General features: G+C 36.3%; 2 protein-coding genes across 2 annotated transcripts; both read right to left on the bottom strand.

The window, feature by feature from the left end:
- Positions 1–1431: 1431 nt before the first annotated feature.
- LOC122604168 lies at positions 1432–3325 on the bottom strand. The gene is made up of 2 exons (XM_043777065.1): positions 3298–3325; positions 1432–1961 (listed from the first exon to the last, which is right to left on the bottom strand). Exons 1-2 carry the CDS (start codon positions 3323–3325, stop codon positions 1432–1434), a joined length of 558 nt encoding a protein of 185 aa, XP_043633000.1.
- A 1103-nt stretch (positions 3326–4428) lies between these two features.
- Positions 4429–12320, bottom strand: LOC122602722. Its single transcript, XM_043775311.1, has 10 exons — positions 11929–12320; positions 10375–10470; positions 9622–9706; positions 9376–9497; positions 7374–7398; positions 6844–6927; positions 6714–6743; positions 6511–6616; positions 5246–5317; positions 4429–4881 (listed from the first exon to the last, which is right to left on the bottom strand). The coding sequence occupies exons 1-9, from the start codon at positions 12016–12018 to the stop codon at positions 5248–5250; spliced, it is 708 nt and encodes a 235-aa protein (XP_043631246.1). The 5' UTR covers positions 12019–12320; the 3' UTR covers positions 4429–4881; positions 5246–5247.
- Between the last annotated feature and the right edge of the window lie 7305 nt (positions 12321–19625).

Genomic DNA, 19625 nt, shown 5'->3' with positions numbered 1-19625 from the left:
TCTTCCCTGTCCAAATCTCATGAGGAGTTTTAGGGACAGATTTAGAAGGAACTCTATTGAGTATATGAACGGCTGTTTTTAAGGCCTCAGTCCAAAGGAAAGTAGGTAAGTTAGTGTTAGCAAGCATACTTCTCACCATGTCCATCAGGGTTCTATTTCTTCTTTCAGCAACACCATTTTGTTGAGAAGAACCAGGCATGGTGTATTGGTTAATTACGCCATGATCCTTACAAAAGTCATGGAAAGGACCAGCGACTTGACCAACGTCAGTATGTCTACCATAATAGTCACCTCCTCTATCTGATCTTACAACTTTTATTTTACGTTCAAGTTGGTTTTCAACCAAAGTTTTAAAATCAATAAAAGTTTGCAAGGATTCAGACTTTTCCTTAATCAAATAAAGGTGCATATAACGTGAATAATCATCAATAAATGTAATAAATTAAGTATGTCCTGTAATGGAAGCGGGATAAGGGCCACTTATATCAGTATGAATTATTTCCAACAAGTTGGAACTTCTGGTGGCTCCTTTCTTATTCCCTTTAGCCATTTTGCCTTTGAGGCATTGAATACATGTTTCAAAATCACTGAAGTCAAGAGATGGTAAGATTCCATCCTTTACGAGTCGTGTCATGCGATCTCGTGAGATGTGACCAAGACGTTTATGCCACAACATGGAGGAATTCTCTTGTTGCTTAAGTGATTTTGTCCTTGTTTTAGTTATATCATCAACATTAAAAGATAACAAAGATTGTGAGAATTTATGATCTAGTTCTAATTTATACAGCAATCCATCCAAGAAACCACGACCAAGCAATTCATTATTAAGAGTAATAGTAATCTTGCCGAAACCATGAATTATTACAAAACCTTCAATGTCTAGTCTAGAAATAGATTCGAGGTTCCGAGTAATTCTCGGTACATATAAGGTATCTACTAGTCTAATACATTTTCCAGTACTCATATGTAAAATATAAGTTCCCATGGCTTCAACATCTAAAAGATCACCACTTCCAACTCTAAGTTTTCTTTGGCCCTTTGGTAGCTTCTGGATTGTATGGAATCCCTGCATTGAGTTAGTCACATGAACCATAGAACCAGAGTCACCCCACCATGTATTAACAGGGACATCAGTAGTAAAAGAATCAAATATTACATAAAGTATGTTACCTTTCTTAGCTAGCCATTCCTTGAACTTAGGGCAATCTTTCTGAACATGCCCTTGAGTACGACAGAACTTACATTTGATGTTCAAGACATTAGAGCTAGAGGCAACTACACCAGGACTGATCTTTGAAGCTTTCTTTCCAGTCTTGTTACTGTTGTTACCCTTCCTCTTTTTAGAATTAGCAGTGGTAGTAAGGTGAACAGCTTCAGGTTTCTCGAGCTTAAGGCGATCCTCTTCTTGTTGACACATTGCAATCAGTTCACTCATCTTCCATTTATCTTTATGAGCATTATAGTTAATTTTGAAGGCATCAAATTGAGCAGGCATGATGTCATTATGAAATGCACAAGAAAATTATCAGAGACTTCCATTTCGAGAGTCTTAAGCTTGTTCGCCATGTCACTCATTTTCATTATGTGTTCACGGACACCGCTACTTCCATCATATTTCAGAGTAAGCATCTTTAGCATTAAGCTGCTTGCATGCGCTTTAGACGATCCCTTGAAGTAATCCTCAACAGATTTGAGGTAATCTTTGACTTTGTCAGATTCAGGAATAGCTCCTCGAAGGCCAAGGGGAATAGAGTTCTTGACCGTCATAAGTGATAACCGATTCGCCTTGTCCCACTTCTCAAATGCTGTTTTCTGTTCTGCAGTAGAGTTCGCAGTAATAGCAGCGGGTTCATCATTACGAATGACATAGTCAAGGTCAAGGTACCCCAGAGTAAGATCTAATTGATCTTTCCAAGCAGTGTAGTTTGCACCGGTAAGTGGCTGAATGCCAAGAGTAGGTGCTACAGTGGAAATAAGGAGGATATAGATTTAGGATACAAGTAATAGAAGATTAATAGGGCAATAAGATTATAGTGACACAATTAGCTATCTAAGGCAGACTAAGCAATATCTATAAAACTAATGGAACTAAAGTAATGCCTAAACTTAACTAAGGGCTAATAATAATGTTCCTTATAATAACATAATTAGATATCCAAGGCTTATTAAGTAATGTCTCTAAAAGTAATGGAACTAACGTAATGCCTAAATACGTAAAAGGCTAAAATAATGTTCCTAAAAGTAATGAGACTAAGACCATTATACTAATGAAGCCAGTGATAGGTAACCTATTGTAAACACCAAAACAATAAGTTGACATAAGGCTCTACTTAGATTTACATCACCTTTGGGCAGAAGTAACTAATATCTAAGTACACATGAGCATTAGGGTCATGCGACACAACGCTTATCTTTTGACCTTTGGGCACAAAATTAAGAATCGTGTATCTTATGCATGAAAAATATTCCTTTTAGCACACAAAGTGTATTAAATAACCTTTGGGCAGAATCAATATACTTAGTGTTCATTATCCAAAAGGAAAAGAACGCACCATGAGAATCATATTTGACCTTTGGGCACAAATGATGAAACCATGTACATTAGTGCGAAGCCCCCACACATTACGGGGGTCCGGGGGCAGCGCCCCTGGGAGCGGGGTCCAAGGGGCGGCAGCCCCTGGCTGGGATCGAGCTATGGTAAATACGTCTCAGAAAAAATAATTTTCGAAAAATTAGAGACAAAATTATAAGGTAAAATTAGTAAGCACGAGTTCATTCATCAGCTAAAATCATCTTTAGTTTAATACGGACTTAAGTTATAACTCGTGAATAAGTAAGCACGAAGTAGACCATAAGTTCGTGATGATGTAAGCACAAAGGTAACATAAGTCAACACGATGTTCGTGTGATGACGTCAGCATGAAGAAGTCATAAGTCTACACGAAATTCGTGATGACGTCAACGTGAAGACAATCTGGTTCGTGTAATGACGTCAGCACGAAGTAGTAATGAGTACGTATGAAGATAGCTGAGTTCGTGCGAAGACATGAGCGCGAAGGTGGTGCAGAAACTGTGATGACGTCAGCACGAAGTAGTTTTGAGTTCGTGATGACGTCAGCACGAACTTCGTGATGACGTCAGCACGAGTTTCTTCATTTTGAAGCTTCTAAGTTCGCGTAAAACCCTCGAAACGAACCAAAAACATAACAGGACTTCGTAACGCGGCTCTGATACCACATGTTGGAATAAACATGGTTTGATTCAAGGGAAAATACTCACCAGATGATCCTGTGGAACCTGTAAAGGCATTAAACATATTTGCCATTAATTTCGGGTTCCAAAACAAGGTGATTGAGTTAGGATGAGATGGGTAATTCGGCTGTGATGTTATGCACGAATTAGAGAGGAGTAAACACACGAATTTGTGTGGGATTATTTGTGTGTGATTATTATTAACTTAGGGTTAATTACCCTTTATTTATAATGAGAGTAATTACACTTACCACCATTTAGTAATTACACATTCAACCCCTGTGGTGTTTAATGTGTATACCATTAGTCCTCTTATTTACAATCACCTAATGGGAACCCCTATTCTACGTCTCTAAGAGTAAATAAGCTCATCATATCTTTACCTAGACATAGGGATTTCATTATCGTCAATTATCATATCAGGAATGATACATGATCAGTGACGGTCACACTAACATGATTCCAACATCTATTACTTTGTTCCTTGTGTGTTTCTCATTTCACAACTATGTCGTGACAAACACCTAAGATTTATCAGCAAAAGCCTCACAAAGTGTACTAAGAAGTCACAGTTTTATTTTTTATAATTGGTCAATACACAACATCGTCAGAGCATCCATTTATGCTTACAATATCAGTTTTTATCTTATTCTCTATAAGCCCGAGATCACCAATCCAAATCTAAAATGCATAAACTACTGCAAATATCTTGGGCCAGGTCTAGGGACTAAAGTGTACAGAACAAGTCGGGAAAAAATATCCATGATTCGTAAATCGTAATTAATTTATATATATAATAAAACGTTTAATAAATTTTTTTTGGGTGCCCTTAAAACAAATGGATCCGAGACAGGTCGGGCCTCCTAATTGGCATTGCATCTAAAGAAAATTTCAGTAATTACCAATTTGAGAATAATTCTACAACAGTAAATAATACGAGGTTAGCTCTTAACTGCAAATGAAAACAAGAGCCCAATAACTGCTTACTGTCTTGTTTGCATGGAGATGGCCCATTCTCTTAAGCTGGGCCTTTAGTTCATCCCATTGTAATTTTTATAAGTTGCCATTTTCTTAAGGCCAATTTCCTGGTCTTCAAATTGTTATGCATTATATTCTCAAGGAGTTTTACAATTCCAGCATTGTGGAATTGATTTTTACCCCAAAATACATATCTAATGAAAACAAGAAAAATACGATCCCAAAAATGAGACCTCACAGTTGGATTCTCACCTTACCGGGTGGTGAGCCGTACACCATCAAACATATTTCGCATATTATACAGTACAAAACTTGGCAAACACATGCTGATACATATGTTTCCAACAAGAATAACTATCAATTTTTGAACAAACTATTTTATTTGACCAAAAAATTAACTATACCAGTTCCTAGTAAAATCAGATCAGGTATATAAGCCTTAAATTGCTATAAGCACTTGGAAGCTACAAGTGCCAACAATGTGAAACTTAATGATCTAAAGCTTCAATAAATGATCAGAAGTTTTGCAAGTTGTGGTGGTACGAAATTTTACCACGAATGTATACTTTGTATGCTGCTTTCTTCAATCCTCACTATACTGTGCATAAATATTTGACCTACAGATGTAGAACTTGTTGAGCTTCTAAATGGCTGCATCCGTAAACAACACAGTGTCAAATGACTCTGTTGCATCATTCTATAAATATGTAAGCTCTATATCTATTTCAACATGTAGATATGAATTTTTCGACAACACATACAATTTTATAAGTTCAAAATGTATGAAGATTATTTAACTTATTGATGTCATTTGACACTTCACAATAACTGTAACAAAATTCATTATAATCTTAGTTTCCAGAATAATGGCTGACTCTCTAAGTAATAGAAATGACTCAAGATTGCAAGACCCTATTACTAGAATTTGTATAGTTGGAAGGGTTATAGATGAGGAACTCTCAACAAATATGTAATTGGTAAAAGCAAGTCAGACAGTAATAAAGAGAGCACATACCATTAACCTTGAGACAGGATCACGAGACCAAAGTATGTAGCCACACCAAGAAAAATGAGAGACACAAGCCCCCTGCGAAAATGACTTACAAATGAGTACGTGCGTGATGTATAGCAACACGATATTACATATTGTAACAATCTCTTAGATTTTATGAAACTGGCAACAGTTTATAAATCAAACTTCCTGTATAAATTAGAAATTATCATTTTTGATTAAGGAGGTGATTATATGTACGTCTAAAGATACTTTAAGTTGCGATCATCAGTTTAATGTGTTTTATTGCATGTGGTTATGATTCTAATATTCAAACTATATCCGGTAAAAACAATCAAATTTTAGAGACGTGGGGAAAGAAGTTAGAAAGTGGCTATCAAAACTGAGTTAAAAAGATGGAAGAATTGGAGGTCCAAGGCACAAATCTTGGCCAGTGCAAAAAGGAGGAAAAAGACAGCCTTTTGTGGCCACACAAGAGGGAGTCTCCCTCTGGGAGAGATTCGCTTAACCCAGTTCGACTTTGTGGCATTGGACTGGGACATAGTGGATTAGGCGTCCACAATCCGGACACCATGATTACCCGGAAAAAAGGTTCGCGTGACAAAAAAAAAAAAAAAAAAAAAAAAAAAACACACACACACTAAATAATCCTGTTAAATGTAAAAAACCACCTATCCTTAGATTTGAACAATGAGTAAATGATTTACAAATGCTGAAATATATTATCCTCCCAATTATGCGAAAATTGCCAATTCGGGTTGCATTCGTTAGTAACAGACAGAGCATATGGGTTAAATATATATAAAGAAATAGCTCAAACGCGAAACTGGTCTCACGTTGTCTAACATGAATGTAATTGCTGAGAACATCACAAATTATTTTATTCTATGCAATAGTACAACTCTTTAATAGGATAGTTTTTTAATCATATTTAGTCCATTACCTATTATAAATTCTGGATATTGAATTGGCAGACCAGCCACTTATCTAAACCTAGTCGATTGACTCGGAAAAATATATTAATAATTTTGGCCGGAAACCATTTCGTAACCCAGCCTACCCATCCCGCATTTTCTACAATTATCCAATTCTGTTCCTAACTTTTTAAGTCGCAATTATTATATAGATTCACATACCATTTTTGATCAATAAGATTCCCTCACTTGTTACTAAGAATAGTCAGTTGATCAATTGACAATGCAGTAATTCTCACGTGGGTATAGATAAGAGGAAGATTATGCAATGGTCATAAAAGAAAAATATCTCACCAAATGACACCCCACCCAACACCATTACACGGACAAGGACAGACTTCAGCAAACTTCTCCGCATCACTAGTGTGAACCTGTCGAGAAATTAAGTCTCCGTATATATCTGCAGAAAAACGTATACTTGTCATCAGGAACTATATACATTGATGAGCTATGGGTACATCCAGTTGTATCAATAAAGATTATCCAAAAGATCATACCATAAATTGAAAATACACTGTTCATCACACCTGCAACATGCATGAGTGACATGTAAGATATTTCCATCACTAAAGCTTCACTTATGATGTAGTAAGAAGAGATTTCTTAAGGAGTTAGAGATTGTAGTACCAATGAACATTATGATATACCGAAGAATTCGAACTTCTGTTGTTTCTTGTAAAACCCAAACGATAGCCAGAACGATAATGAATCCTGATGACAGTAACCAGGAATATTTAGATTTAAGTACTAACTTCCACCTGCTGACTCAAATATTTTTGTTTTTACTGGCTCAATTGGGTCGATTCGAGTTGTATTTTGTATTATAGGCTCAAATGGGCCTAGAGCCACTGTAAGTGTCATTTGACCCTTAAAACCTCTTGAATCATTTTCTTGTACAATCAAAAAATTATTGAAATAATATAACTCGTGGAAACATTGTTTTTTTTTTTGAACAGCACTTGGATACTTGACAATAATTATAATAGAATCAAGTCATCTATTAGGGATTTAAGACAAAAAAGTGTTTCAAGTATCCCGACCCCTTGCAACTTGTACCATAAATTTACCCATTACAGCCTGTTACCCAATCTACTAGACCTGTGCATTGTGCACCTTTAATCAGAAGAAAGAAATTTTCGAAGCTAGTATCGCCATACCTATGCAAAGCCCGCGAAGTGTCCACTGTGTAAATAGACAGGGAGAAATCAGGATATATAAATTGATCAGTTTGTATATTCTTTATACATACAGGGTTATGCAGGTAACAATATTATTCAAGAATAGTTGAGTGGTTTAAAAGTGCCCGGTTATTTATAACCTCCAAAATAGTTTTGATCAATAAAACAAGAGAACTTGCCGTTCGAAAAAAAAAAATAAAACAAGAGAATTATTATTGATCAATCATTTTGTAACTATATTTAGAAAATTAGCTAATCATGGAATTAAAAAAAAAAGTAAAGAAAAAAAGAAGAAAGAAAAACTATTCGATATAAACTGTGCAATTTTCCCCCTTGTGGCCACCGTCTATATTCCGGCCAAAATCCGGTGATCTAACCGTCTGATTTTCAAACAAAAAAACCCACGTTTTTCCTCTTTAAAATCGCATCCAGCCATGCCTAACAAGCACCCAAGAAACTGTGAAAAACCTGGTAGAAAATCAAAAAAAGGTTCCACAGACATTCTTGAGTTCGAAGATGGGATGTCAAGCTCGTATCCTGATGCGATTCATGACAGGGATCCTCCCAAGTCTAACCACCAACAACATCAAGATAGTGCAGCTAATCAAGCCTATGATGCGAGCACATATAATCTAAGGTCATCTTCTCAGCAATTGGTTCCAATTGGTGATGATTTCCCATCACTAGCTGCTAATAACCCTACCACCACCGTCACACCACCTGCAGCCACCGTGGGAGTGCCAACCAGTTCTGGGGAAGTGCCCATTGGGGTGACTGGGAAAGATGAAGCAGCGGCTGTTCCTAACACAACCGGTCCTTTGTCTTCTTCTCCCCCATCACAGCAAAATCCCAACTCTAGATCTGAAAAAGCTAAATCCCCACCGCCAACCACCACTGTTAGGGAGGCGGACACCCACAGTGACACTCCCCTCAACGTGGCTAATGACATGCATCAATCAAGTTTTGGAAATTCTGAGCAAATAATTGATACTCGTACGAAAAACCCTAGCACCAGCGCAAACAGAAGCCAACAGCCACCAAGGTCCATAATTTGGACAACCAGAGGTGATATTCCTCCTGGCTATATCAGCTTATATGATGCGGGCATATGTCTTCTCAGCCGTTTAACAACAGCTTCCATGGCAAAAAACAACGTAAACAGCAGCCAACAGCCGCCTGGGCCAGTAATTTTTAAGGACGCCGAAAACATCAGGAAGAAAGATACTCTTTGCTCCGGGATTCCCTCGACAGGTACAGTTGGTTTAGATACGCAGTCAGGTACCCATGGTTTTTCCACTGCACCTAATATTGAGCCCCAGAATCTGTATGGTATCCTGGGTGGGATTAACACTGATGATGTCAGCATTCCTGCTGTTCCCCATGAGGAAGGTGAACTAGGTGACTCAGATGATAAAGTTAAAGAAGTTAGGGATCCTACTGCCCAGTTAATGAAGAGGCGAAGACCTGATTCTGATACTTGATGAGTCTAGCTGTCATGAACTGTCATGACCTGATTCTGGTATCAGTGTACTTTCATGTATTTTTTTTTTTTTTCATTTTTATTAATCAAATTTACCATGGTACCAATTACTCCCCAAAAAAATGGGAAAAAAAAATTAAGTCTCGATTGCAACCCATTCTATAGCAGGCCAAAAGTGTACCCATTTATTATGACCTGATTGACCCACCCATTCCGTCACCTATAGACTAAGCCCTTGCTTTTACTGCACTAGACTTAAAATTTCACAATAACGTAATGCAGCATTTGTTTAAGGAACTGGGCAGATGTGCAGATGAAACCAACAAAGCTTTGTGATCTGTTTGAGTGGTCCTAATTTTTATTTTGTTTGGCACTGTTACCCAACCCATCCTACTAGCCAATATTTCCCCTGTAACAAAAAGCCTTGGTGGTTAATGCCTACTGCTTAATTACCAAACATGAAACTTAATTCAAGCTATGAGATGGCGGAAGTAGACTTACATTCTTAGCAACGAAAAGAACAATAATCAAGGCGGCTGCTAAACATCCAGCAGCAATTCTCGCTGCTAGAAGATTTGTTGATGCCAGTATTAAAACCATCCCCCAGAATGATGATCCTAAATCTGTCAAGCCACAGATCCAGGCTTTAGTATGCAATGTTATGCGTATTATGGTCAAACAAAGAATAACCACCGAGGCTATTATTCGGGTCAGAGATCATTCTATAAAAAGGAAACAGCAATTTACATCCAGCTGGTAAGATAAACCAATATACACCACCACGAGTCTGAGTCGACCCCCCTTCATCTGCATGGATCTGCATCCCTTCCACCTTCATTACACATGAAAGTTATTTCAACCGATAATCAACAATTTGTATAAAGATAGAGAAACTATAGGAGATATCCCAGACTCGAGGCTGTTGGGGTTTTGAGAGCGTCGGTGACTTAGCCAATTAGGTAGAGGTGGCAATCAGCAGCTTAGATAATTGCCAAAACAGGTTGAGGTAAAAAAGTGTAAACGTTGCGGTACAGGCTAAAATGGGAAATTATTTTGGTGCAGATCGAAATGGGTTAGAATGAAGAACCAATCATTTACAAAATTAGAAAGTAAAATAAAAGATGTCTTGAATATGATTGCAGAGGCTACGTATTACAAATATAATCTAACTTGTTTCGATAAAGTGATTTAGGATGCTTATATTTTATACACCAGGGATGGTGAAAGTAGTGGCTTACATCAGACTATTAGAGTATGCATGTGCATACCCCAAACTTCTTTCAGTATTGTAACATGACAACGAAAACAACAAAGATACCCAAACCAGAAGATCATTTTTTAAAATTTTTTTAAATGATAGCACAAACTGAGCTTCAGATTCTTGGATTCACCAGTGTTTATATGTCAACTAGTTCACCAATAACTGAATTCGTAATGTGGTCCCAAAAACAAAATGCAACGTCTACAGTAAATATACAGAGCCAGACAGAATATCCTTACATGGCCGCATGTAAGTTTGCAAGCAACAGCGTGACTTGCTTCATGAAGAAATACAGTGACGAGCTTGAATGGTAAAAGCACTATCGTCCTCCATAGCTACAAGAGGAAATCAGATACCAGTATAAGAAAGTAAGATAGGAACAAAAGTTTGCAGAAATTGATAACATCTGATATAACCAGAACATAAATGAAAACTCGTGATTTTCTGAAAGCTATTTTGCCACTGAAATAGTTCAAAAGCGAGCAATCACCCACAATGTACACACATTTGGAGTTCGTGAATCATATTGAGGTAAAGGTGGCAATTTTGAGCTATATGAAGTTATACATGTAAACTTGGATTATAATTGATCTTCGATGAATCTAATGGGAGGAACCTAACAACATTAGCTAAAAACAGAAACATGTCAAAGGTCAGCATTCGTCCAAGTGTATGTAAATACATAAACCTATGCAGCAGTTCATCTAGGATTAGATAACTAGTGCAATAACATTTTTTTCCCAATCATATCACATAACTAACGTTTTTAAATTATAATAGCAAAAGTGTTTACAAGTTAACATGAGTGAGGGTTCCTACCCATTACCCATTTCATCCACCCGTCCATTTTGCCACCTCTGACATTGACATTCATAGACAGGGACTGCCAAACCATCTCCGTAGTGGTAAGGTATCCTTAAAGTCCCATAAGAGACTCTGGTCGAACCTCACCAGAAAAACAACTTGGGATGGCAAGGGTAAGAGTCCAGAAACAGCCACGAGAAAATTAGCTAGGTCGAATATATCAGAGCCAAAGGCTTGACTTTCCCTGGTTCCTCTGAATAGAAATCCCTGTCCGTATACCTATTTTTAGCTGGGGCCAACCTACGTGGTATTCTACACACATAACATACCCAAGACACAAAAACTGACGGTTTTTAGCGTAAGAAAGACTTTGTTTCTTTAGTAAAAGAAAATCCATATGATAATGAATACTTCTATAAACAATCCTGGAAGAAAAAAAAGATACCTCAAGAACTTAACAACCATCAAAAATTTGACAAAACAAATGATTTAGCTGTTCAAGCATCATACTTGTGGTTTCATTGAAACATGGTCATTATGACAGAACAAGTGACTTAGCATTAAAACGTGTCAAGAATGATTTTAATAATTTCTAATGTTTGTTCACAATGAGATGCCATGTCCTGTTTTTGGAATTAATCATTAAGACCAACACTGATGAGACCACAAGTGAAACAAACGAGGTTTTTCGTGTTCCATTTATCACGAATTTTTGACTCGGATATTACGCAGCCTAACCAGGGTATTCCGTGATTTTCACTTGATTTCAAAATCACACACAGTTCTTTAGACCCTCAAAATAATGTTGTAGCTCACAAATTATTCTAATAAGATCTACTCTTAACAACTTCAAATACCTCAAAATCTATCATATATCAAACCATTAGCTAAAATAGTGAATACCCATACAAAAATTCAATTTATTTACCCAGATAACCAACTAAAAAAATTTACAGCATTGTAAAAAAGAAAGGTAAAAAAGAACAAACCGCAAGAATGACAACAACACAGAAAGCAAGAGTAATGAGGAACACTAATTGATCATGATTACAACAATTCTTCAGCCCCCAGTTCGCCATTCTTGTACTTAATTATTTTTTCTATATATATCTTGTGTCTTTACAAGATATATATATTTGTAATAATAATATATGTGAATAACAATGAAGTAAGAATTAAGAGAGTTATATATATGAGGGTTGGGATCTAGAGAAGAGATGGCCATGATTCATGGGTGTTAAAATATATAGTATGATGATGAGAAGTCAATGAATAATATTGTTTATTGAGCGAGACTGTCAACAAGTTGTTTCCTCATTGACCAAATTCAGACCCTTTTTTCAATCTGTCAGAGATTATTTCGTACATTACTTTGTGGTGGCCGGGTCCATATAATAATGTTTCTCTCGAGTTAATTGTAGATCGATGTGGTTTATCGGCTTATTTTCTTGAAGAAAACAAATTGAATAAGGAGCCTGGTGACTCAACCAGTTTTTTAAATAAAACTATCACACTTTTTGCAGCGACCCTCGCTGTAAAAAGTAAATAAAGACAAAAGTCTATTGTGGATCATCAACTCCACAGTGTACGGACAGTTCTATATATGTAAACTCGTAGCGTCATTTTTCCACAATTGTTTTCGTTTCATTTTCGTTTCAAGTCACTTATTTCATGTATGTATATGTAAACTAGATATATTCTTGTTTTCCTTTGTGTATGTTCTTGCTTTTCTTGTTTTCCTTTATATATAAATGTTTTTCGTTTCAGGTATGTATATGTTCTTGTTTTCAATATACAGTTTTCAATATATATATGTCTATGTTCTTGTTTTCCTTTATATATATAGATATAGATATATAGATATACATTAGATTTTCAATATATGGCAGACTCTATACTATAAATTGTAGATCTTTAATATTATCATTATAGTTTATCATTTATTAATTTCTGTCAAAGTCGATTGATGCACATGGACACATGACACCCCCTCTTAAGTTTTTGTATCTGTGCCATTTATACATCCTCTTGTTTTTATTAGTTAATCAATATCAAATGAAATGTGCATCCAAGTTAAAATTGAAGAGGATGGATGGTAGTTTCTTTGTTACGTACAAGGAATTAAAATAGGTGGTTACATTTTCAATTTAATAGAAAAACAAAAGTTTAATAAAAAATCCATCCAAGTTAAAATTCCTCTTTTGCCCCCTGTTTACGTATACGTATATATATTTCAGATGGATTTTGAAAGTATATGGGGCGAAATGGGTGCGGAAGGTTTTGAGCTTCACTTAGAAGAACCTGATAAAGAATTTGAGATACCAGAGACGGCCCTTCATTTTGACTACAATGCTAGGGTTTTCCACACCAATCAGATATCCTTGTTAACTTTTATAATCACTTACTTTCCCACTTAATATAAAGAATACTTGCATTAAAAGAAATCACTTTACTTTTTATACCAAATATCATTAAACAATTTATATTTTAGTATTATTTAATTTGTGTTTCGTTGTTAAATTTATTGCATATTTAAAATGTTAGATATTTATAAGTATACAATTTAATGATAACTTTTAAAAAAAAAACTAATTTAGGTGTTCGATTCACACGAAGAATTGTTCAACTGGGCCAAAAGTACAGCATTGCAGCTTGGTTATGTGTTAATCAAACAACGAACAAATTCCAACTTAGCTGGTGTAAAAAATAAAGTGACGATAGTCTGTAATCTTTCTGGGAAAATGGATGATAGGATAAGCGGGCTCGTTAAAAAGACACTTAAATGTCAGTGCCCCTTTAGATTAATCGGTCGTTTGACTGATGATGGTTGGAGGGTAACTGTTATAGATGACACACATAATCACTATCCAGCTGAGAATCTGGAGGGTTACGCGTACGCAAGAAGGTTGATTGAAGATGAGAGATCATTTCTGGAAGATGAATATCATCGCGGTACTACGCCCCGTAAGATGTTAAAGCTATTGAAAGAAAGATTTCCAGGAAACTTGACCCGCAGCGAAGACATTTACAATTTCCAAAAAGCTATGCGGAAGAAGGCGGCCGAAAAACATGGGAACACTCCAATACAGGTTTATTATATCAAATTTACATATCTTTTTATTTATTTACTATGATAGAGTATCTGAAACGACATACGTACGCCATATTGTTTAACCGACACAGGTTATGTTCAGTTTGCTTAAGGAGCATAATTACTTGTATTATCATACAACAAACAATGTATCTGGTCGGTTGGAGAATATGTTTTTCATACATCCGACATCATTTAAGTTGTGGCGTGCATTTCCTTATGTTATCCAAATAGACGCCACGTACAAAACCAATTTGTACAACATGCCGTTGGTCGAGATCGTTGGTGTCACTCCAACAAATAGGACCTTTAGCATATCATATGTGTTTATCATAAGCGAACAAGAGCATAATTATAGATGGGTGTTGGAGTGTTTGAAGTCGACGTTAGGTGAAGGGTTTGCTGTGCGCGTGGTACTCACGGACAGGGATCTGGCGCTAATGAAAGCATGCAAAACCGTTATGCCTGAAGCATACCATTTACTGTGTAGAGTGCACATATGGAGGAACATGGACAAATTTAGCATGCCATCGTTAAAAGGGGAAGGGAAATGGGGGCATTTTTATGGATGGTGGAAAAAACTTTACGAGTCCCGCACACTAGAAGAGTACACCAAAAACGAAAAAGATTTAAAAGAGAAGATGGGTCCCCGTTTAGACAGTAAGTGAAATGCTTTTGAAGTTTACAAGTACCTGCAGAAGGAGTGGCTTTTCCCGTACAAGGAAAAGTTTGTGTCCTTTTGGGTCGATCAGCACCTCAACTACCGTAACTACACTACCAACAGAGTTGAGGCTGAGCATTCACTCCTCAAGTCCGAGTTGCAGGGGAGATGTACATTTCAAAGAATAATTCAATGTGTTAATGATATCCTCCTCGGACAAGATACAGAAATCAAGGGCCAACTGGAGGAAAGCAGGATTTATAGAGCTGGTAAACACAACTACCCATGTTTGAAAGACCTGCTTTGTGTTGTATCTGTGACAGCTCTTGATATAATGGTCGATGAAATTAAACGATTAAAAAATGAGATCGGTAAAGACTTGAGAAAGTGCGGGTGTAAGGTGTGAATTAGTTGTGGCCTTCCATGTGCCTGTCGTCTAGCTGCGTACATGCACTACAGTAAGTTTATTGAAATATAGGTAATTCATGTGTTTTTTTTGGTAAATGCACAAATATTGTAATTATTTTTGGTCAAAAATGTAGGCAAACGTGTTGAGGTGCATAACATAAATGACTTTTGGAGAAAGCTAGACCTGACACCGTCGACATGCCTACCGAACAACGATCATCGAAAAGACTCTGACGATGACAAAGCTATCAACGAATTAGTAGAAGATGTTAAAGTCCAGTTTAAGGAACAACCGAAGTCAAATCGCAAAAACTGGATTTCTAAATTAAAAGACATCGTCTATCCGGGGAGAACAAAAATTAAGGACCCTTCTGTTATTAAAAATAAACGTGGAAGACCAATCGGGTCAAAGAAAAATATACCTCAAGTATGTCGGATCATAATTCGAACTATAGTTAATTAATTGATTTTTTTTTGTAATTGCCACCTATTTGTTAGTATACTTCTAAGTGTAATTCTTTTTAATTTTTTTTTGCAGGTGCCCGAACATAACAGACCAGCGACAAATACAGCACCCTCCGGTCTTCAAAAATCCAAGTCGGTCCAATTTTCCCGACCGATTTTTCAGGATACCCAGTCCATGGGGGAGTTCTCCGATCATTTTTCGCAGCCGTCATGTGTATTTGGAGAAGGCCAGTATGCGAGACACAGTGAATACGTGAGCACACAATCATGTTTTTCGAAGAAACGGAAAGTCAACCACAATCACCTCAAAGTGGGAGACAAAGTGATCATGTGGGCACCAGTTCTTTTTTCGCAGAACCACAATCACGTTTCTTCAATGAAACTGAAAGCCAACCACAATCACTTCAAAGTGGGAGGCACAATGATCATGTGGGAACCAGTTCAAATTGGGCTCAAAGCTAGCCCGAATGAGGTCAAATTGGGAGACAAAGTAATTATGTGGGCCTAACAATGAACGTGCCAGACAATGTAGACGAACCATATAACAAAGTATTCTGGGGTCAAAGTGGCAGGCAGAGTTGGTATGTGGGTTACGAGTTTAACATCCCGGGAAATACAGATTCCTTTGGCTAAATATTCTAACCAAACACTAAAACACCTAACACTAATGACTAAATATTCTAACAAATCACTAACAAAACAAATTAGTGGGCTCCTAACAAATCACTAAATTATCAACAAATCAAAACTAACTATACTAACAAACCTATTAAAATCCTATAAACAACTAATAATCCTAACAAAACTAACAAAACTAATATGTATACAAAAACTATACTAACATACCAATATAACCAATTAACTATCAAAAACACATATAATAAAAATCAAAAAGCATAAAATACATACCAAAATTTGAGATGGCCGAAAAATTTGGGGGAGGACGACCGGCCTGAATTTGGGGGAGGATAGCCGGAAAATCAAACGGCGGCCGGGAAATAGCGGACTCCTAAAAGTCCTGATGTCGCTGCTAATACTACTTCCCTGTAAGACAGACGGCGGTGGCTGGCGGTGGCTGGCGGGGGTGGCTGGCTGGGGTTATGATCCCGAAACTTCGTGGTGGCCGGATTGTTAGTAGCCGGAGGTGTTTTGGTGGATGGATTTGGTAGAAATTGTAAAGGAAAATCGGATGAAAATGATGGAATGGATGGGTGAATCGGTTTTATTTCGAAAATGGGTCCGACATACTTATTGCAGCGACCCTCGCTGCAATAAGTGGATTAAAGTCGGTCAACCATTTAAAGCGGTGGTTAGTGGAAAGCTGACGTGGCCTACTTTTTGCAGCGACCCTCGCTGCAAAAAGCGAGTGGTGAAAATACCAAAAACGGTGGTCGTGATACGGGGCATGTTGAATAAACATCCATAATGGTAGTTATTACACTTACAGGACAATATTTTTGTTTTGCTTTTAAGATTTTGGGCTGTTATTATATGAGAAATGATATAGCTACAAGATTTAGACATCTACAACAGCACCTGTATCATTTAGTTGTATAATGTGCATTAAAACTTGTACTTTTGTTGTAGATGGTCAAATTATGTAGTATGAATATCATTTCCCTTATTATATAGACACCAAATTGAATGAGTAATAATTTTTTTTCTTTATCTTCTATCTTATCTTCTTATCCTCTTATCCAGGGTTTTTTTTTAGATTTCCTTATCCTCCATCTTATCTTCTTATCTTCTTATCCAAATTTTAAAAAAATGGTTGGGATTTGTCTTTTTTCTATACATATAATAAAAATATTTAATTTTAATTAAAAAAAATAGATGCTAGCGAAGACATATAGTGATAGTTACAACAAGTGGGGGTGATGTTGCTGCGGAATTAGACAATTTCTAGTTCTTCATCAGTTTCATGAAAAGTTTAGACAATTTATAGTTTTGTTAATTTTTTAAGACTAGTAATTTACTTTTTGATTTGAGATGTTAATGATGTTAATTAAACTTTATATTTTTTTTATTTAAATTTTGATAGATTTTTCATACAAACAATTATAGTGGGTACTTTATAAAGTATCTTTAGTCTTGTATCTACTTGAATATATTGTGTTTATTTAATAGTAAATATAAGATAAAATGTATGATGATGTTTTGAAACATTTTGAATATATTGTGTTTTTTTAATACCATAAAACCTTTTAAAAGATAATATAAATTATATGAGAAATATTTATCTCAAAAGTCAAATAAATAGGATAAAATAGTTTCAAAAATAAGATAAAATTGGTCAACGCCGGTTAATATGTTCCAATTCATCGGATCCGATGTACGTCGATCAAGTTGAGTAAATCCGACCAAATCGTTGGAAGAATTGATGTTTACTAATAAAATTATGACCAAACTTCATGTTATCTATACTTATTACACCGTCGCATTGTGCGGGCATATGACTTATTTATCTAAAAACATTTCCATATCATTAAACAAAAAACAACTTAAGCTCTGTAATGTCAGAGTATAAAGTATGTCGGATCATTAAACAAAAGTGTCATGTCAGAGTGACACAGTGGTGTGTCATCTCTTTAATACAAGTTTCATATTAGTATAAATTATTTTTCCTGATAATATCTCTAGTCATTTGCTCTGTAATGTTAAACTGAAACAACCAAAAGATGCTTAGTACGTAAATTTCATTTAATGGTAACCTTCAAAGTTGAAGTCTGTTTTAATGGAGAAAGTGGACAATTCAGATCATAGAGAAGAAGTCAAATGGAAGGTTCAAGGACACATGCATTTTGCTCACGAAACTAAGGTAGGTATAGATACAAACGTAAGTAAACAAAATTCAGACTTTATACTTTGATATGCTAGAAGAGCCTTAATAGACAAAACCAATCTCTAATCACTGTAACCAATCACAACTTTTATAAACACGTTTAGCCACTTAAATTAAACAAAAGTTTCCTACCCATCAAACAAATTTGATTATTAAATTGACAACCCATGTTATATATCAATCAATTCATATAAGTATGCAAATATATATAGACTATATATATCAAATGATACCAACTAAATATAGACAATTATGAGTAATATACCAGGCATTTGATCACCATGGCCAAGCGAAACAGTGAGTTTAGGCATCTGTTAACGCCAAGCGGAACCAACGACAAGCTTCCTATAAAACCCCAAATCCTCCTCTTCAACAATCCCAAACGTAACCAAATGCTGCAAAAACATATGCACATCCGATCCTTTCACATACTCAACCCCACCACGACCTTCCATGCCCTCAATCAGGTCCGAAAAAAATTCAATGTGCATTTCATAAATGTGTTTTTTGTTTGTGTACTAAAAGTTTGGATGGAGCGAGAAATATTACAGCTCTGTCTATCTTCAATGCAGCCAAATATACCAGTGGTCCAAGGTTTCATAGCGGCAGGCTCAATGCTCTCTGGCAAAGACTGTCCACATCCAGAAACCACCATTGACCAAATAATTACACATACAAAAAGGTGAATACACACACATTGACTGGCTTATTTTTACATACCTTTGACTCAAATTTACCAGCTTGTCAGAACCCACTTTCTGTGTGTGACCTTTCACACCCTCTTTACATTTCTCCGCTATCTCATTCGCCCATTCCTTACTTTTGGAGTCAGAAAGACCCTCGATTCCCAAATCATTCCCATTCTCCACTTCCCTCTTATCCACCAGAATTACCTCTGATATCGCGTCTAATACGTAAATATCGTAGACATCACTCTCTTCGGAGTTTGTTGCAATTATTAGCTCCAAAATCACAACTCTGAAGCTATAGGCATCAATTTTTCAGTCAATTGTCGGGCTATGTAACATTGAGGATCCATGTAGCCCTGCATCAACAATTTGGTCACAATTTACTATGGGGTACTTCCTGCTTATCTACCTATGAATTGGGAAAATCGCGATTATGTTTTATTTTGTAAGCATCAAGGTACCTGAAATGTAATGCTAAAAAGGATACAAGCTACGACAATACATAACTTGTAAATTGTGGTACATCAATA

Source organism: Erigeron canadensis, chromosome 6 (genome assembly GCF_010389155.1).
Source record: "Erigeron canadensis isolate Cc75 chromosome 6, C_canadensis_v1, whole genome shotgun sequence".
Classification (NCBI taxonomy): domain Eukaryota; kingdom Viridiplantae; phylum Streptophyta; class Magnoliopsida; order Asterales; family Asteraceae; genus Erigeron; species Erigeron canadensis.
This window is presented reverse-complemented; position numbering and strand designations above follow the sequence as displayed.

Coding starts and splice junctions, on each gene's coding strand:
- LOC122604168 (XM_043777065.1), bottom strand. CDS start 3,325: ATGGCAAATATGTTTAATGCCTTTACAG. Junction 1,962..3,297: donor TATGTTTAATGCCTTTACAG/GTTCCACAGGAT, acceptor TTTCCACTGTAG/CACCTACTCTTGGCATTCAG.
- LOC122602722 (XM_043775311.1), bottom strand. CDS start 12,018: ATGGCGAACTGGGGGCTGAAGAATTGTTGTAATCATGATCAATTAGTG. Junction 9,707..10,374: donor GCAAACTTACATGCGGCCAT/GTAAGGATATTC, acceptor TGTGTAATGAAG/GTGGAAGGGATGCAGATCCA. Junction 6,928..7,373: donor ACTTCGCGGGCTTTGCATAG/GTATGGCGATAC, acceptor TACTGTCATCAG/GATTCATTATCGTTCTGGCT.